General features: G+C 56.7%; 1 protein-coding gene across 4 annotated transcripts; it reads left to right on the top strand.

Annotated features, from left to right (window-relative positions):
- Positions 1–3667: 3667 nt before the first annotated feature.
- ADGRE5 (adhesion G protein-coupled receptor E5) lies at positions 3668–19422 on the top strand. Of its 4 annotated transcripts, XM_045853059.1 has the most exons (21): positions 3668–3791; positions 7182–7232; positions 7409–7540; positions 8045–8200; positions 11326–11457; positions 12009–12155; positions 12737–12880; positions 13322–13468; positions 13551–13597; positions 13691–13768; positions 14693–14870; positions 14951–15058; positions 15220–15443; positions 16301–16480; positions 17289–17480; positions 17673–17899; positions 18018–18084; positions 18212–18303; positions 18380–18554; positions 18658–18756; positions 18844–19422. In XM_045853059.1, exons 1-21 carry the CDS (start codon positions 3752–3754, stop codon positions 18871–18873), a joined length of 2646 nt encoding a protein of 881 aa, XP_045709015.1. In that variant the 5' UTR covers positions 3668–3751; the 3' UTR covers positions 18874–19422. The 4 variants fall into 4 exon arrangements, with proteins under 4 accessions (XP_045709015.1, XP_045709016.1, XP_045709017.1 ...); XM_045853060.1 differs by lacking the exon at positions 11326–11457; XM_045853061.1 differs by lacking the exon at positions 12009–12155.
- The last annotated feature ends 65 nt before the right edge of the window (positions 19423–19487 follow it).

Here is a 19487-nt window from a genome sequence, read left to right as displayed (position 1 = left end):
GCCTCACAATAGCTATGCCGCCCTCCTGGAGCCAGCAGCTAGGCTCATCCGCGTGGGGGCTGGCCCGGCGCCTTCCTCTGCCATTGTCTCCCAGTCAGGGGGCTTCCTGTTATGCCCCCCTCTGTCCTGAGACCCCATCTGACCCTCACCTCAGCTGGGGCTTCTAAGAGTGCTGGGTATGGGTGGTACAAGAAAGGGGGGCAGGACTTTGGGGTCCCCTCATCTCCTTCCCCACAGCAGAGGGCATCGCAGAGAAAGCTGTCATCCTGACGGCCACTGCCGATGTCGGCTGCGCATCCACTTCCAGCCCCTGCAATTTGTTCACTGCCGTATGACCCTCACCTGCGCTTGCCCAGGTTCCGGCAGATGGAGAAACTGAGGCCCAGAGAGGTCAGTTCACCCACCTGAGACCACACGGTCCAAAAGTGGAAGAGATGGGATTCACCCCGGACCTGTGATGTGAGACGGGGGCACCCTGTGACTGTGCACGCCACTTCATCACTTTGAGCCTCGGTTGCCCCATATGTCTAGTGCAAATCACAGCACCTGCCTCCTAGGTGTGCTGGGAAGAAGGTGCGTGTGGAGTGCTTACAAGAGGGCCAGGCACATAGTAGGTGCTGGATGCCGACTGTCACCTACTTTGGACATTTATTCCTGTTGCAGCTATAATAGTGAAAATAATAATGTAACATAAGAGATCACTTATTATTATTGGCTGAATAACCCTGGCTCAGCCACTTCCTAGCTGAGGGAGCTCAGGCCAGTGGCCCCACACCCCTGTGCCCGTCGCCCATTTCCCGTTTGACAAGTGGAGACCCATGTCCCTGCCTCACACCATGCAAACAGAGGCCACAAGGTGCCAGGGGTGGGGGCTGCCAAATAGTCAGCGGGGCTGGGGCTTCAGGGAAGTTCGAGGAAGGAGAAGGAATGATGTCAGTGCTCCAGCCAGGGCCAGACCAGGACACCTGAAGGGGGTTCTCTCCAGTGGGGGCGGCAGCAGCACTGCTAACTGCGGAACCCCTCCAGGTGCAGAGACACAAAAGGACCAAGTCCTGCCCGCTGGGCTGACAGTCGTTAGGATGGGCGGCAGGCAGGAAAGAGGGAAGCAGGTAAGCTCCCTGCCTGGGGTCAGATGGGGCGACACAGAGAACGGGGAAGTGGGGAGCGACTGGGGTTGCTGAGGGCAGGAGAGGATTAGGGGCTGTATTGGATGTGGAGGGTACGTCAGGGAATGTTTGAGCAAAAAACATGGAGAACAGCAGGCAGGGAACCAGGAGGTTACCTGGGGCCGGAGTACTGAGCTCCAATGTGCCTGGTGTTTCCCCCAAGGAAAACAGCACCCAAGGGACTGTGGGGAGGAGGGTGTTGAGGGCAAGGAGGTGACAGGGCAGAACTGGCAGGGTCTTCTCTACCATGGGGGGTTTGCCCTGAGTGAAGCGGGAGCCAGGGAGGGTTCTTGGCAGAGGAGGGATGTGCCCTGACTGAGGCAGTCCCAAGCACCCCCGGGTCACTATGTGGGGAACAGAGTGTCGGGGACAGGATCCAGGGCACCAAGGTGGGAGATGAGGGGACTAGACTGTGGTGGTGGCCAGTGAGGAGCAGTGAGAGGACTTGGAGTCTGGCTGCAGTCAGGGCCACGGGGCTTGCCGACAAGCCAGGCCACAGTGGTGGAGGTGGGGACGTTCCTCTTTGTGCCTCCCCTGAGCTTGCAGCAAACATCTCAAAGCCTTTCCCCCTGTGTCACCGCAGTTCTTCCTCACGCTGCTCCTGAGGCCAGTGGGCAGGTGTTCTGATCCCATTCATCAGACAGGAAGACTGAATCCCAGACGGGTTAGACCTGCTCCAATGGCCCAAGGCCCATCCCAGGGCAAAGAGGCTAAATGGCGGATAATCCCTGGTGGAGGGTGTGGGGATAATGCCCTGAGGCCTAGGGCAGGCCTCCCACCGCCCCAGGCTGGAACTCTCACCCCTTAGCTTCCCGGGCAACCATCTTTCAGACCTTGGCCTATGGGGCAGGACATCCAGCCCTGGGGTTTCCAGCTTTTTGGTAAAAAAGCCAAAGTGGCCCTGGCTGGTGTGGTTCAATGGGTTGAGTGCCCGCTTGTACACCAAAGGGTCCCCGGTTCGATTCCCAGTCAGGGCACATGCCTGGGTTGCAGGCCAGATCCCCAGATGGAGGCATGCAAAGGCAACCACACCTTGCTGTTTCTCTCTCTCTTTCTTCCTCCCTTCCCCTCTGTCTAAAAATAAATAAAATCTTTAAAAAAAAAGTCAAAATGCCCAAAATGTACTCTAGACCTGATCTGGCCCCCTCCCAGCCTCCTCCAGTGTCCACTTCCTTCCCCCAGGCCCCTCAGGCACCCTGATGGGACCCCCTTCCCATGTCCTGGGTAGGAAGGGGTTAATTATAGGCATGGGGCTGCTCCCCCATCCCTGGGATGTGCCTACCCCCTACCCCCACCTGCCTGCAGCCATTGGAGACCTTATTTTTCCATGACCACAATTTTCCCCTTTCAAACTATGACAGACATAATATTTTCTTGAATTTTCTACACTTATGCATCCTTGAATATGTTCATTTAAAAAGGAAATTATGTATTGATGTCATAACTGGAAAACCTTTTTTGTCACCCTGAGACTCCATAAACTTCAAAATAACTAATACAAGGAACTAAGACCACACGTGCTAGCTGGATACACCTCAGGGCCACTAAGGTGTCCAAGACACATCGGCACCGTTTGGAGACTTCTTCCTGGACCCTGGGGACTAGGCCTCCTGCCTGTGGGACTCTGCTGAGCTGCTTATTAGCTGTGCCCCAGCTCCTCCCCCTGTAAACGGGAATCGGAGCTGCACCTGCCTCATCGGTGTTTTGCAGTCAGCTAGTTGAAATAGCACCTAGAGTCGGGCCTGGCTCAGATTAAGCATTTTATAAGTAATAACATATTTTATAAATTACTAGATGGTCCCAGGGGCAAGCCAGTCATGTGACCTATTCAAAAGGAAGCAACTGTCCTGTCATGTGGTTCTCCGTTGGTTAAGGTGGTGCCCATGATCCCCTGAAATACGAGTTTCCCACCAGGGTCAACGCTGGCCCGGACAGGCCCTCTCCAGCATGGCGGCCCCTCAGCGGTCTGAAACTCCTCTTCTTGGTGCCTGCCTGGCATCCATGTAGGGCAACTTTACACTCCTCCAGCTCCTATTTGGACTCCGGACTCTCTGTGCCTCAGTTTCCTCTCCTGAAAACCAGGGGTGGGTACTGTTAGCTCAGGGGCTGGCCTTGGAGACTAGGGCATGCCAAGGCAGGGAACGTAGGGGGGTCCCTGACATGGGAGCCCCTAGCTGTTTCTGACGCAGCCCCTCCCCAACAGAAACAGCCCCCTGGGCAAGACTGCCCTCCCTGCCCTCCCTCTCTCCTGGGAGCACGGAGAGGGGTCCAAGTGTTTGTCAGAAGCTCAAACCGTGGAACTGCTGCAAAGGATCTGAGAGCAGGTTGCACCTCGGTGTGCGTGTGAGTGAGTGAGTGTGAGTGTACAGGCAGCGCCCCGGGTCTGTGTTTTTACTGCACTTTCCTGCTGGCTCCCAGCTGCCCCACCAGTTCCGGGGAGGGACCGGGGCAGTGGCTCCCCTCCCACCCCGAGCCCCACCCCACACTTTATAAAGCCTGAGGCCACACGGTGATGCACAGCTGCACAGCCTGGAGACACAACGGCCCTGCCCCAGCCTCTCCATCCCCTGCCGGCAGCTCAGATCATGGGAGGTCCCCGCTTCAGCGTCTTTCTCGTCCTGCGTGGTGAGAATTTGGGGGGCCCTGGCAGCACCCCTTTAGTGTCTGTGCTTCCCATCTCCCCCGTCCTCCTCCCTCCCCACCCCCACCACCGCCTTGTGGTGAAACAGGAGGCACAGCCGGCAGCTCTGGGGCCTGACCTGGAGAAAGACGCGTGGTTAGGTGGGTGCCATGGGAGAGCTGCTGGCAGTGCCCGGGCACCCCCATGCCCAGGCAGGGACCCCTGGGTGTTCTAAGAGACTGTTCCCCCACACCCAGGGGGATGTCTGAGCTCCCTTCTGGATCCACGTTGGAAGCTGCTCCTTAAGAGGGAAAACTGAAGCAGGGGGGAGGGAGGGGGACAAAAATGAGTGCTGTGACCCTCTCAGGAAGTCACTCTTAGCAGATGGCTTAGAGGGGCCTGAGGAGCTAAGGACAGGGGATCCTTCTACTATGGGGTGTCCCCAACACATTCCCCCATTGTCTCAGGGGCAGGGGAAGCCCAGAGACTCCCCAGTCTTGCTCAGACCCAGCTGGGACTCAGCCGTGGGTTGAAGGGATTACCACTGTGGGTTTGAACTTGAGTTTTGCTGTGACTTCCCCCATGCCTCGCTTCCCGCCCCACCCAGGGTGGCTCTAACGGTTATCAGGGCAGCTTGTTGCCTGGACAACCAAACAACAAAGAGAGTTAAGAAGTAACATTTGGGGTGCCAGAGCTTCCCCAGGCCACAGGGACAGGGTTCTGTGTGCTTACCCAGAGTAACAGGCATGAGCTTTTTTTTATAGCTTTATCGAGGTGCGATATGCAGAGCATTTAATTTGCCTGTGGCATGCATACAATTAGATGACTTTGGGGGCGGTGTGTCAGGGGCCAAGCCCCAGAGCCCTGATCCTCACTTTCCACATCTGTAAAATGGGGCAGGGCACGTCTGGTCTCCACTTTACAGGGCAGTGTTAAGGGCTGAGGGAGCTCTGGTTCAGAGTAAGAATTAAGCAGAGACTATTTATTGTTATTATTTTCATTGTGATGATGATGGTGATTTCACTGGCAGGTCTGGGGGATGGGCTGGGGGGTCCTTAGCAGGAGGAGCAGCCAGAGAATGATGGCTCCGCCCCTGGCACAGGAGCCCTAAGCAGGGGACCCTGACTAGGGAGTCTCACTGCATGGGGCGCAGCCGGGGAAATGCAAACCAGATGGGACTGCGAGCAGACGACCAGCCGACCAGCGGCTCCTCTCCAGGCTCCTGTTTGGGCGACTTCCAAGGCCCCAGACGGAGAAGGTCTGGCCCAGCAGCCTCTGTGGTGGGGGCAGAAAGCCCAGCTCAGCCTGATGGGGCACAAAGAAGCCGCTCCCTGCAGGGTCTGGGGAGTTGACCCCTCACTTCCACCTTTCCCAGCCCCTGTTCACGAGACTCTCCATAAGCCTTTCCTGGGCTCTGCGCCCCAGTTTGTCCCTCTGTCGCATGGACATGATCAGGGCCTCTGTCTCCTCGGGCAGCTGTGAGCCTGAACATTGCTGCAGGGGCCTCGGGAGCTGGGGAAGGGTCAGCCCAGGTCCCGCCCTGCAAGGAAGGCCTTTTTATGGTCTGTCCTACAAAGAGGAACTGGTCCTGGCCAAGGAGATACCTACCCAAACCCTGTGGCCAGAGAGGAGAAAGAGAGGAACTCCAGCCTCAGTTTACCCCAGCTGGGAGAGTCTCAGGGAGGGGGGTCTTTGCCCTCTGCTGGCCCGCAGGGTAATCAGGTTTGGACATTGGGGCTAAGTGCTTAGGGACCCTCCAGTCGTCACCCCCCACAGCTCCTCAAGCTATGGTCACCATGACCTACCCCAAAATTCCCTTGGGAGCTCCTCCAAGGATGACCCAGCCATGAGTTATCCCTTCATTGGGCCCAGGAAGTGACTCACACCTGCTCTTCTCCCTGACCCCCACTCCTCCGCCCACCCAACCCCCTCTCTGGATTGTCAGGGCCTCGACTGCCTGCCTCCCCAGCATTTCCAGATCAGTGGGGACTGGACAGCTCCCTCAAGTCCTCCCACAGCCCCACCTGCTGCCCGGGTCCCCTCCTCCCTCCCTCCCTCCCTCCCTCCCTCCCTCCCTCCCTCCCCCTTCTCTGTTTCTGTTTCTCTATCTCACCCTCAATCTCTCTCTCTCTCTGTGTCTCTCTGTCTAATCTCTGGCATCTCTGTCTCTCCCTTTCTAGGAGTTCCCTATTTCTCTGTTGTCTCTCCCTATCATCGTCTTCTTTATTTCTTTTTTAAAGATTTTATTCATTTATTTTTAGAGACGGGGGAAGGGAAAGAAATATCAATGTGTGGTTGCCTCTTGCATGCCCCCCACTGGGGACCTGGCCCACAACCCAGGCATGCACCCTGACTGGGAATCGAACCGGCGACCCTTCACAGGCCGGCACTCAATCCACTGAGTCACACCAGCCAGGGCCCTGTCACTGTCTTCTTAACTTCTGCCTCTCTGTTTATCTCTCCATCTCCCTGTCTGTCTCATCCCTTAATTTTCTCTTCACCTCTCTGTCCCCTTTGTCCCCTTTTCTGTGTCTCTAGCTCCGTCTCTGTCTGTCTCTGTTTCCTCTTTATTTTCTCTCCATCTCTGTCTCCTTGTCTGTCTCTCTGGTGAATGGCAAGGAGGTCCCCATCTCTAGAGCCCCTGCTGACTTGATGAGGGCCCCCAAGGCACTCTGTGGGAGGGAGGTGCCCCCCGAGTGTCAGGAACAGCAGGACTGGGGGGCCTGTACAGCACCATGCCCAACATGAGCCCACAGCATCGTCCTGTGTGTGGGGAGCCAGGAGGTGAAATGTCTCTACTGGGTCCCAAGCTGGCCATCGGGGCTGACAGATGTGGGTGTGCTGCATTTGCACCTATGCCCTTGAGGAAGGCCAGGGGGGAGGGGGGCTGAGCACCTTAGATTTGGGGGGGCTGAGAGAACTCCTGGTCCAACCCCTTCATTTTTGCATAAAGAAATGAAGATAGTAAACACAACTCAAAGGCAGCACTTGTGTGCTTAACTCCCACACTAGTGTAGGAGATGGTCCCCTCTTCATCCCCATTCTACAGAAGGGAAAACTGAGGCACCTGACCAAGGTCTGGAGTTAGAACCAAGGCCACCTGGCTCCAGTCTGTCTCCTGAACTGCTGCCCACAGGTCAGCAGAAGCCAAGACCCCTGCCAGGCTCGGGCCCCTCCCCATTCTTCAGTTCCTGAAACCCACCCTCAGGTGATGGGCGCAGACCCTCTGGCCATGGGCATCAGCGGTCAGGAGGGGTCACCTGCCGAGTCTCTTCTTGAGCAATGGACAGAGCCCAAGCCTGAGAGGGGTGACACACCCGTCAGATGTGTCAACCTCTGCCTCTGTCAACCCTTCCCTGTTCTGTGATTCCCTGACCCTCATCTCTCTGTTCCAGCGCTGTGGATCTTGCTGGTTCTGTGGGAAGATCGACTGCGGAACACCAGCGGTGAGTCTGCTGGGAGTAACTCCGTCCACAGCCAGAGTCCCAGCCCCCACCTGCACCTCTCAGCCCAGGCAGGAGAAAGGCCTGTTGCAGGGGGAAGCTCAGGGTTACACTTCCAACACTCCTCCCCAGCCCCTGTCTCAGCCCTCCTCTTGTGACTGTGGTTTCCATCTCCACAGTCTCTGCCTCCATGGCCTGTGCTCCCTGGTGCCCCCGGCACTCCACATGTGTCAACGCCACCACCTGTCGCTGCCTTCCGGGATTCAGCTCTTCATCTGCGGAGATCACTGACCCCACGGAGACCTGTGATGGTATGGAGGCTTGGGGGTGGAGGGCCACATGGAAACATGACTGGTGGTTGGGGGCCTCAGTCTTCGTCCTTGCTTTACCACGAAGGACAGAAAAAAAGGGAAAAGAAAAGATACACAGGTGAAAAATGAGAAGTGAATAAATGTGGCTTCCTAGAGAGAGAGGAGCTAGGTCCCTACAAGTCTGGAACCTGTGCCTCAGTTTACCCTTCCAGGCCTGGGGAGGGGGATGCAGATCTTCCACCCACCCACCACTTCAGCACTTCCTTCTGTATCCAAATCCAGGGTGACAGGCAGAAAGCTGAGAAAAGCAGAGCTGATTGTGTGCGCTTCAGGAATGGCTTGCTCCAGCCACAGCCCAGCGTCAGCAGTACTGCTTGAGAGTCTAAGTCTTTCCCAAAAGACACTGATTAAGCATCAGGCCTCATGCTACATAGGAGATGAGGCTCTCTGCCTTGAGGGCACTCATGCCCCTGGGAGGTGACCCTTTGTCCTGTTTTGTTTCAGACATCAACGAGTGCAGACCACCCTCGCCAGTTTCTTGTGGAAAACTGGCAGAATGCAAGAACACGGAGGGGAGCTACTACTGCATGTGCACCTCAGGATACAGGCTTGTTTCTGGAGCATTGAATTTCAGTCATGAGAGTCAGAACACATGTCAAGGTAAGAATGACCCCGTGTCCTCAATCTCCCTGTTCGTAAGGTCTGTGGTCACCAGAGCCATTCCTACAGCAGACAGAGGGCAGGTCCCTGATTGTAGGTGCAGGGCCCAGGTGTGAGAAGGGACAAGTGTGCCTGTGCCCATCCCACCAGCAGAGAGGCAGGGTAGCACGAGAGACAAGGACAAAGACCCAAGTCCTGGTGTTGCTGCCTGACAGCTATGTATGTGGTGTTGGCCAGGACACTTACTCAGAAATCACTGGTGATGTGCAAGATGTGATATTATGGTGATTTTGTGTTTAAAAAAAAAGGTGTAGATCTTTTACAGACAAAAACAAAAGTAGCTTTGCCTTTTGTTAACTGTATGACCTTGGACACGTTCTTCACCTCTCCGTGCCTCAGTTTACCCACCTGTAAAAGAGATTGACAAGGGTGCTGCCTCATAGAACTGCTGAGAAGGGATAGGGGATCACAGAGCACAGCTTGTGGTGGCTGTGGGGTTTTGGATTACCGTCACTGTGATCTAACATGCCCTCTCCAGGGTGGACGACACCCCAGGGCCCGTGCTGCAGGGTGGCTGCTCAGAGGACAGCTGGCCCAGGGCATCCCCTCCCCAGGAGCAGCCAGGCCTGCACACATCACCAGGCTTTGCCTCCTGTCCGGGAGGAGCAGGCCGGCAGGGAAGGGGCTTCAGGCATCTGCAGGGGCAGATGGGGCCAGTGGTGGTCAGGCAGAAGCCAGTACTTGCCCAGAGAGAGGGAGTTAGGGCAGAATTCAGAGAGGGGAGGAGGAGGCTGGGTCGAGGATCCTGGAGGACTTTGAGCAGGGTCCACAGGCCCACCTAGCTGCGGAGAGACAAGCTTAAAACCACAGTTCCAACCCCTTCCCTCCTGCCCTGTGTGCAGAGGGAGGTGGCAGAGCCCCTGGTGGGAGGGAAGGGGGCACCTGCACCCACATCTGCCTGGAGCCCAGTGGGAGAGCTCCATGCTCCACACTGCTGGTCCACAGGGGCCTCTGTGAGTGGATGTTATGCCCCAAATATGTAGGCTGGCCAGAGGGCAGAGGAAACTGGGAAAAGGTTTCCCATCTCCAGGTGAACACTGTGTGTTTGGGGAGTGGAGAGTGAGCTGATCTTTAGCCCCCATTTGCCTGTTTGGCTGGACACCCTTGTGCAGTGACACCCTGCACAACTGCCCATGGTGGCCATGGATCGCGCTTGGTGTGCCTGGACTGAGTCAAGCCCTGCGGCACAGGTGGTGGTTGTGGGGAGTGAGGAGATGTGCTGCTGTGTGAGAAAGGGGCCAGGGCTGAGAGCAAGGTCTGGAGCTGCGGGGCAGAGACACGGTTGAACAAGAGTGAGGGGGACCTCAAGGGAGAGAGCAGCCTGCTGGTTTGGATCAGGACCTGCCATCTGACCACACAGCTTTGTGACAGGCTCAGCTGGGCCGTCTCCCACCTCGGCATTCCCTCCTTTGCCCACCCGAGGGCCTGTCTACTCGTGTCATGGCCCACGAGGCCTGCTTTGAGCAGGCCCAGGCCACTTCCTCGGCCGCTCGCCCCACTTTCTCCGGGCATCAGCAGGCCATCCCAGGCACCTACCTGGTCTCCCAGCCTCTGTGAACCCTGGGGCTCAGAACCCTCTGCAGAGGCCATTTCCAGAAGTTTGGAATGTCTTCCCCACTCACCTGACATCTTATTTGCATAAAACAATGAGGGTGGCGGCATTCAAGACTCTTTAGGAGCTCACGGCGCAGTGTGTTCCAGAGCAACATGCGTCTGCTGCACCATCGCCAGAGACCTCCGGGATGAGACCTGACACTGGGAGCCCCCTCAGAGCCCCTGGGCCATGATGGACCCTGGGGCCCCGTCAGGAAAATTGGGAGAATGGAGATTCAGGCCCACCTGCCCCAGCTGGCCCTGATTCTGGCTGACGACCCCACCTGGAGAAGATGGCTCTTGGCATCCTGACCCCAATTCTCAATCACTCAGCCACCATCCATTTCCTCAAGGAAGCCTTCACCCTGACCCTCCCCAGTGATTTCAGTTCACAGGACTGTGGGCAGCTTGGATGGCTGGGACCAGTAGGGTGACATGTTGGGGGTGAGCAGGGTGACACTGACCTCCCCCACCCGGCCCCAGACTCAGAGAGCTAGGTGAATGAAGTGGCTCCCATCTGGACCAGATGACAAGAAAGGGCATCATCAGGGACCATTGCCCCAGGTTTGACCCTCTCCTGAGGAGGTCACCCCAGGAACCATGGAGGCCCACCCACTGGGAGACAGAAGATGGAGGCTGAGCGTCCTCGGCAAAGCCCACAAGCCTGTGTCACTGGTGGGAGAACAAGGAGCCACGTGACAGAAACACCTGCCACTCTTCACCCGTCAGCACCTGCTCCCTGCTCCGGGCACCCAGCCCTTGCCCACCGCTGCCCGGGCTCACATGTGGATTCCCACCACTCCCTGCCTGTCCAGGGGATGCCCTCGTGGGGACCGGAAGAGGCGCCTTTACCGCTCCAAGGCTATGTGGCTGGATGTGGGTCCTGCCGTCCATCACGGCCTGCCACCCACTGTCCAGGTGGCCCTGGCCTATCTGGCACCATTTTCATTTCCTGGGCTCTTTCCCAAAAGCCTAGTCAGGCTCAGGGGTGGTTCTCGGTCCATCTCCACAGGCTGGAGTCTCAGAATTAGCCTGGATGGCAGATTGATGTCTCACCAGAGCCACCGGGATTCCAAGGAGAACTCAGCCCACAGCCTCCACCCTGGGGGAGTCAGGACAAAGGCCACTAAAACGAGCCCTGCTTAGGGAATGCAGCATTTCTCCTGCACTTGGTTCTGGAAAGGCCCACCCTGGCCTTCGCCCAAGTCCTCAGGCTGGACACAGGTGGTGGTGATGTCCCTGTCCCAGCTGGGAGTTGCCTGGGGTCCGAAGGAGTCAAAGCTGGCAGAGAGGACGTGGGCGGCATCTGGCCACAACTGGACGACAAAGCATCTAGGCTACCACTTTTATCCATAGGACACCTCCGTGTGAATTAGAAAAGGCACCCACACACCTGGGATGCTTCCAGATGCTTCTGTGCTAGAAGGTTGCCCATGGCTGCAGGTGTCCACCACTCTCTCCTTCCCCTGCAGACATAGATGAATGCCACCTGGACCCTGGAATCTGTAAAAGCCGCCACATCTGCATCAACGCCCAGGGCAGCTACACCTGCAGGTGCCCGCCGGGGTTGGAGGCCAACCCAGAGGACCCGAAGCTGTGCAGAGGTAGAGGCCTCAGGAAGACACTATGAGGCTGGACTGGAGCTGGGGAAGGAGCCGGGGCAGGTCCCACAACCTGAGGGGGCAGGAGAATATTCTCAGGTTCCTGAAATGCCACGGGCCTGCCAAGCGCCTGCCCAAGGATTTGCCTCCCTGAGAGGTCCTGCCACAGAGCAGGGGTTTTTCTGTGTAGCCCCTGTGAGCACCCCCTGACACTTCCCCTTTCTCATGTGTCACATGCAAGCCCAGGGAGATATCACTTCCTGTTCCCAGAAAGGGAACAGGGGCCAGGGCCCAGGAGGGAGCAGGCAGGAGTCTTTGGTCAGGAAGTCCAGCCACAAACTCAGTTTCCCTCCTGGTTTTGCCACCTATACACTGGAGACTCTGGTCCCTGCTGTGTCCATCTTGCAGGGAGGCCACAATAAGGTGCTTAGAGAGTGAAGTTAAAGCTCACCAGGTGGTGGCCCGTGTACTAAGGGTGGGATCCTTAGTTCTGGGCAGTGAGAAGTGGGTGCAGCAAGCAGAGAGAGGGCCTGATGCTCTGGCTTTGTCCTCAGATGTGAATGAATGCACCTCGGGGCAAAACCCCTGCCACAACTCCACACACTGCCTCAATGTCCGGGGCAGCTACAAGTGCCGCTGCCGCCATGGCTGGAAGCCAGTTCCTGGGTCCCCCAATGGCCCAAACAACACTGTCTGTGAAGGTTTGGAGTGTAGATCTCATAAATGTGCCACATTTTCTTACTTTGCTGAGGCAGCTTGAAGGAAGCTGCCATAACGAGCTTTGGTAGAGAACAGGCAGCAGCACTTTTGGCAACAGTGGGGCCTCAGTGCAGGCAGTGAGGAGAGGCCGCCTGACCGGGCAGGGCTGAGCCTCTGGTTCTGTGCTCACAAGTGCCGGATGCAGCTCTGGACGGCGGTGGCAGTGCCCCAACCCACAGCATCCACACGGGGAGAGCCGTCAGTGCTGCAGCCTCCCTGGTCAGAGTCCATTACTGGTGCCCCACCCAGCCCATCCTGCACCACACGTGGGGGGACACAGCTCTGGGATGACAGTTGCATAGGCACGGTCCTGCCCTGTCCACCTTGTGGGGATGCTCTGAGCTTATGGTGCTTTTACAGTGAAAAATGTCATCACACATTTGTATCCTGATGGGCTAGGTGGCTGGTAAGTGGGGTGTAGTGGGGTGTCCTCAGAGGGAACTGCTAGGAATATGCGAGAAGAGGAAGGAAGAATGCCAGCAGTGAGCAGAGGGAGGGCCTGACGTGCTGGCTTTGTCCTCAGATGTGGATGAATGCACCTCGGGGCAAAACCCCTGCCACAACTCCACCATCTGCATCAACGTCCAGGGCAGCTACAAGTGCCGCTGCCGCGATGGCTGGAAGCCAGTTCCTGGGTCCCCCAATGGCCCAAACACCGTCTGTGAAGGTTTGGAGTTCAGATCCCACACACACTCACAGACTCAGTGGCACCCACAGGATCCCAGCAGAACAAATGCTGGGGGTTCCCTGCAGTCCCAGCGTTAATTCTTTTGAGGCTAAATGGGAGAAGACCTGGGGAGTCCTGAGGAAGGAGCTGGGGTATCCAGGGGAAGGCTCCTGGAGGACCCCAGGCAGAAGCTAATCACTAACTGGGATGAAGGTATTTTGATACCTGACATCTGTAATCTGTTGTGGGGTTCACCTGCTACATGTCAGGCCTCTGCACACTTCCCATAGTCCCTGAGTCTGCCACGCAGGGACCTGCATCCCCTCCAGCCAAGGGGTGGGCACAGGGGGCACTCACACAGGGAAGGGGCGGGACATGGAGAGGAGAAGGGCCTGATCTGGCTGTGACAGGCAGGGACTGACCCCCTCTTCACATCCCCAGATGTGGACGAGTGCAGCTCCAGGGAGCATCAGTGTCACAACTCCACCTTCTGCATCAACACTCCTGGCTCATACGTGTGCCACTGCCTCCCAGGCTGGGTGTCCAAACCTGGATTCCTGAATAAACAAAGGACTACCCAGTGTGAAGGTACCTGGCCTGACCCTTGACCCCACCTCCAATACACACAGACACTGTCTCACCTCATGAGCCTCTGTTCTGTGCCCTGCAGAGATCTCCTTCCCCACCTGGACCCCTCCCCCTGGAATCAAGAGCCAGGTGAGCGACTCCAGCAGGGACTGTTTCCCCCAATCCCATGCTGCTCCCCCACCACGGGTGAGGCTCTCTGACCCCTCCTCTCCTCTCTCCCAGAGTCTGTCCCGCTTCTTTGAAAAAGTTCAGGATCTTGGCAGATACTTCAAGACCGCCTCAGCCAAGGACACCATCAAGGTAAGGACTGGACCTGGGGGGACCCCAGGACAGTGTGGGACTGGCTGGGGGATGGATGCTTCTGGGTAAGTGAAGGCAGCCCAAACAAGGGCCTCTGATACGAGAAACATGTGTGGCTGTGTGCACAGCATACACGCCCCATGGATATCCTCATCACACAAACACAGATGTACATACACACCTCCCCTGACTCCTGGGTCCCCCAGCGCCTGGAGCAGGGCCCTCACACACACACTCACACTCAAGAGGGATCTAGTGGCTACAGAATGGAGCAAGGGAGAATTTTGCATCCGGAGCTGAGCCACAAAGGTTCTAATTCTATCCCCCCCCCACCTTTCTGCTGTGACCTCAGGCAAGCGACTCCCCCTGTGTGGGGCTCAGTCTCCTACTTCATGTAGCAGTTATGAAGGGTTAAGTGAACTAAGAGAGGGCTCAAAGATTCCTGCCTGCACACAGTTAGCATTAGATGTCAGTTTTAGCATATGCACTTAGCCCCACAGAAATATATGAGCCCCTTATGTCAGTTTAAATTTCCCAGTAGCTTTATTAAAAAAAAGTACAAGTAAACAAGTGAAATTAATGTGAAGCTTGCATTAACCCAATAGATCCAAAATATTACCACTTCAATGTGGCACCACACGTGGGTCACTGCGACCGTCCTGGACGGCGCAGACTGAGAACAGTCCCTGGCAGAACGTCAGGGACTGATCAACGTTCAGAGCCATTGTTTCAGGTGCTCAGAGGCATCCACTCCTCCCCCTACTTGTTTTCTGGCTACTGCTGTGTCTCGATGATTCCCCCGTGCCTGTCCCCCAGGCACCCTGGGTGGTTCCCTGGTGTGTCCCCTTGTGAGGGAGTCAGATCAGGTCCTTTGGGAGGTTCCTGTGGTGCAGTGACCCAGCAGCTGTCACCCTTCCCCTCCAGAATGTCATCAAGGCATTGGATGAGCTACTGGAAGTCTCTGGGGACCTGGAGGCCCTGATCCTGCCTGACCGGCACCGCGTAGCCACCTACCTGCTGTTGTACCTGGAAGAAGTCCTGAGGACCCTGACCAAAATCATACCTGAACCCTCCTTCACCTACCATTCCCGTTTGGACACAGGTGAGGCCTCTTCCTGCCCTGCCCAGCCCTGGGTCCTACCCTGCAACTGGAGTCCCCAGTCACTGCCCCTGTCCCCTCAGAGCTGTCCCTGGTGATCCAGGAGCAAGGGAATGGAACCATCACCCTGGGCCAGAGCCACGCACGGATGCAGCTGAACTGGGCTGAGGCAGTTGACATTGGGGAGCCGGGTAACAGCGGGGAACCAGAGGGGGCACCAGGGAGAGGGAAGAAGAGCTGGGTGTGGCTAGGGGTGAGGTTCCAAATATGTAACAATTGGAAATGCCTAATGTATAGTTCTTAGGAGGGAGGTGGGAGGGCAGGAGAGGCAGCCAGCCTGTCTGTCCCCCAGGCCCCACCCTGGCAGGCTTATTCTCCAGCCGCAACATGCAGAGATTGCTGGCCAATGCTTCCCTGGAGCTGGACCCTGAGAAGAAAGCCCAGCTGGAAAGCGCACATGGAGGTCCTGTTGGTGGTGGCCAGCCCAGGCTCCTCTCTGCTGTCAACACAGTCTTTCTGAGCAACAAGAACACGGAGAAACTAGGCTCCCCTGTCAACTTCTCCTTCTCCCACCCTGTGAGTCCTTGGGTGGGGAAGGGGGATCTGGCCCACTGGTCACCCCATAGACAATGTCGTGGAGGCCCCTCCAGTCTCCATTTCCCCACCTCCGCCCATTCTGCCACTTCCTTCATGCACCCCAGGGCCTTTGCACTTACTGTGCTCTCTGACTTGGACAGAGTTCCCTCACATGACTCAGCCCTTTACCTGTTTCTAGTCTTTGTTCAAATGCCACCTTCTTTTTTAGGCCCTCCCTGACCTCCTTATTTAAAATTTATTTATTTATTTATTTATTTATTTTTAAAGAGAGAGGGACGGGAGGTAGAGAGGGAGAGAAACATCAATGTGTGGTTGCCTCTCACGTGCCGCCTGCTGGGGACCTGGCCCACATCTCAGGCATGTGCCCTGATTGGGAATTGAACTGGTGACACTGGTTCACAGCCTGGTGCTCAATCCACTGAGCCATACCAGCCAGGGCTGACCTACTCATTTAAAATTACAGCCTGTAATCAATCATGCTCTATCTTTCTCCATTCCTGCTCCTTTTTCTTTTTTCTTTTCTTTTCTTTCCTTTTCTTTCCTTTCCTTTTCTTTTCTTTTTTCCAATAGCACTTATTACCTCCTAACACACCATCTAGTTTCCTTATCTATTAGGTTTATTATATATACTGCCTGTCTCCCTATGAGCACATCAGCCCCACAAGGGCAGGGACTTAATCTGCTCTGGTCTGTGCTGTGCCCCTGGCTGGCACACATAGTAGGTGCTCAGTAAATACTTGTCAATGCAAAGCAGCCCTTTCTCAGAACCAGCCCAAGCTCAGAACCCAAGAGTGAGCTCTAGGCTAACATCTCTGACCACCCCCACCTGCCCCCAGGAGGAGAAGCCCCGGTCACGGCAGGAGCTAATTTGTGCCTTCTGGAAGGGTGACAGTGACAGTGGCGGATACTGGGCCACCACAGGCTGCTGGAAGGTGGGCAGCAAGAATGGCAGCACCACCTGCCGATGCAGACACCTGAGCAGTTTTGCCGTCCTCATGGCCCACTATGATGTGGAGGTGAGCAGTCCCAGGGCCCCCCTCAATGCCTACAGATGAGGCCAGCTTAGCTGAGACAAGCAGCTGGTTCTTGATGGTGTGGCCCAACTGGTTCTGGATGGTTGCACAGCCCAGGTGGGTTCATGCTGCATCCACCCACCCAGTCCCCTCCCTGGGGCCCACAGACCACCTCCCCAGGACCCAGCAACTAAACACTCTGAGCTGACACTGGAGCCCCCACTCCAGCTAGTGTTCCCGACTACCCACCCTGATCTCTTGGTTCCAGTTGTTAAATATTGCTAAAAGCTGAAACACAACTTTCCGGATGTGGCCTCAGGTGATCCATAAATACATGGCCATGTGGATAATTGGAATGGGCCAGGCAGAGTGGGGAAGGTTGGTGGTCCAGGCCAAAGGCCCAGGAAATACTAAACTGTGGGGTTTGTGAGCTAAGTGTGGCCAGATGGGGGAGAAGCAGATGAGGTCCAAAAGGGGACCCATTAGTGCTAGAAAAAGATGTGACAGTCAAGACTTCACTGGGGAGCTTTTTGGGAGAGCAGTCTGGGTGCATAGTGGGAACCTGCACCCATGGGGGGGTGTGTGTGTGTGTGTGTGTGTGTGTGTGTGTGTGTGTGTGTAGGGGACATTTAGGATAACAAAGATACAACAGGCTTGCTCTGTTGTTGAAGGCAGAGGTGGGGGGTGGTGATCAGCCTAATTTGAGTCCTGCAGGCCAGTCAGATCTCAGGTGGGTCTGGGCTGTGGGACCCGCAAGGAGGGCAGGCCTCAGGGTGCTGATCAAGCCCCGCCTATCCCATCCTGCATCTAGGACCTGAAGTTGACCCTGATCACCCAAGTGGGACTGGCGCTGTCGCTGGTCTGCCTGCTGCTATGCATCCTCACCTTCCTGCTAGTGCGGCCCATCCAGGGCTCCCGCACCACAGTGCACCTACACCTCTGCATCTGCCTCTTCCTGGGCTCCGCCATATTTCTAGCAGGCATTGAGAACAAAGGCGGCCAGGTGAGGCCCGGCCCCGTGGAGTGCCCCACTCGCACCAGAGCACTAGGTCAGCAAGGCCCAGGGTAGGGGTAGCTCCCCCACTCCCCAGCCGCCCCTCCTCCCACCATGAGGGCGAGAAACTGGCTGCCTGTGGCCTGGCAGTGGGTGTCCTAGCCCTTTGCTGACATGGGGGTTCCCTGTCCACCCCTGCAGGTGGGGCCGAGCTGCCGCCTGGTGGCCGGGCTGCTGCACTACTGCTTCCTGGCCGCCTTCTGCTGGATGAGCCTGGAGGGCCTGGAGCTCTACTTCCTCGTGGTGCGAGTGTTCCAGGGCCAGGGCCTGAGCAAGCACTGGCTCTACCTGATTGGCTACGGCATTCCCGGGCTCATCGTGGCCATCTCGGCAGCGGCCTATCACGATGGCTATGGCCGAGAGAACTTGTGAGTGCGGAGTGGTGGGGCCAAGAGAGGAACGGGGGTCATCCAGGGACATGGGGCTGCACCACACACTGCCCCACTCCCCCCAAACTCCTGACCAGATTCCTCCCTTCTCATCCAGCTGCTGGCTAAAAACCCACCGCGGCTTTGTCTGGAGCTTCAATGGACCTGTGGCCTTCATAATTTTGGTAACTATCCCCCCACACTCCACCCTCAAAGCCTGAGCCACCTGGCCCCTCACTGAGCCCAAGAGATCAACTCTCCCTGCAAGCTCTAAGGACAACCCCTAACACAAACTCTCTGCTCCCCGCACAGTGCAATGCTGTCATCTTTGTGACGACTGTCTGGAAGCTCACTCAGAAGTTCTCTGAGATCAACCCAGACATGAATAAATTAAAGAAGGCCAGGTGAGGGCAGGGGCTGACAGGGAGAGCGGGGGATGTTGGGGTTGGCCCCCTGCTACAGCTGCTGTCCTCCCCCCAGGGTGCTGACCATCACGGCCATCGCACAGCTCTTCGTGCTGGGCTGCACGTGGGCCTCCGGCCTGTTCCTCTTCCAACAGGGTAGCTACAGCCATGTGCTGGCCTACATCTTCACCATCCTCAACTGCTTTCAGGGCCTCTTCCTCTTCCTGCTGCACTGCCTCCTCAACAAGAAGGTGGGCTTTGGGTCAAGCCGTGGGGGTAGGGGGGCTGTACCCTCCCCCTTCCCCTACTTCTCAGGGCTGCCTCTCCCCTGACCTGGCATCTTGGGCCCTGCAGGTGAGGGAGGAGTACTGGAAGTGGGCCTGCATGGTCACTGGGAACAAGTACTCAGACTTCACCACGTCCACATCGAGCTCCAACCACAACCAGACTAAGGTAAGGGCCGACCCTGGTGCGGAGGTGCTGGGCCAGAATGTAGCCTTGGGCCAGACTTGGTTCTCACTGGGCTCCTCTCTTCTCCAGGTCCTCAGGACGTCAGAGTCTGGCATGTGACCACAGGTTCTGGCCAGGCCAGCAGCTCCTGTGGCCGCCTCAGCAGCTTTTGCACATGCTGAAGACTATCCCCTCCTCTCCCACTACCCTGCTCCCTCCACCCTCCTTGGAGAAGGGGAGTTCATAGTTGTTCTGTGGCACCAAACCTAGGAACACACAGCCAGGGTGGAATCGGACCCGATGGACCTGCTTGTGGCTGCCTCTGCTGCACTCCAGCTGGGACCCCGGGTGGGCAGGAGCTGGCCCAGGGTGACAGCCTCTTGCCCTGGTACACAATGCCCGGACACACAAGCCTCCTGTGCCCACCTGGCCTCCCACTCATCTGTCTGCTACAAATCAAGAGGCCAAGGTGATGAGGTTCAACTTTCCTGTTAAGCAAAGACTGAGGTCAAGGATGGGAGAAGGGCATTACTGGCCCTGCTGCCTGTGGCTCACGGTACAGAGGCCAGTCTGCCTCTTTGGCAGAGGGTTCTCACTGTTTTGAAGGTGGTGGATATTGTGTAATTTTTTTTTATTATCTGTATAAACTTTTCAATGTTGACACTTAAATCTCACATTGATACAGAAGGTGGCTTTGCTGGCTGGTTAGGGGCTCCCTGGCCAGACCCACTGCA

Source organism: Phyllostomus hastatus, unplaced genomic scaffold, assembly GCF_019186645.2.
Source record: "Phyllostomus hastatus isolate PE091 unplaced genomic scaffold, TTU_PhHast_1.1 phas_contig_98, whole genome shotgun sequence".
NCBI classification, from domain to species: Eukaryota; Metazoa; Chordata; class Mammalia; order Chiroptera; family Phyllostomidae; genus Phyllostomus; species Phyllostomus hastatus.
This window is presented reverse-complemented; position numbering and strand designations above follow the sequence as displayed.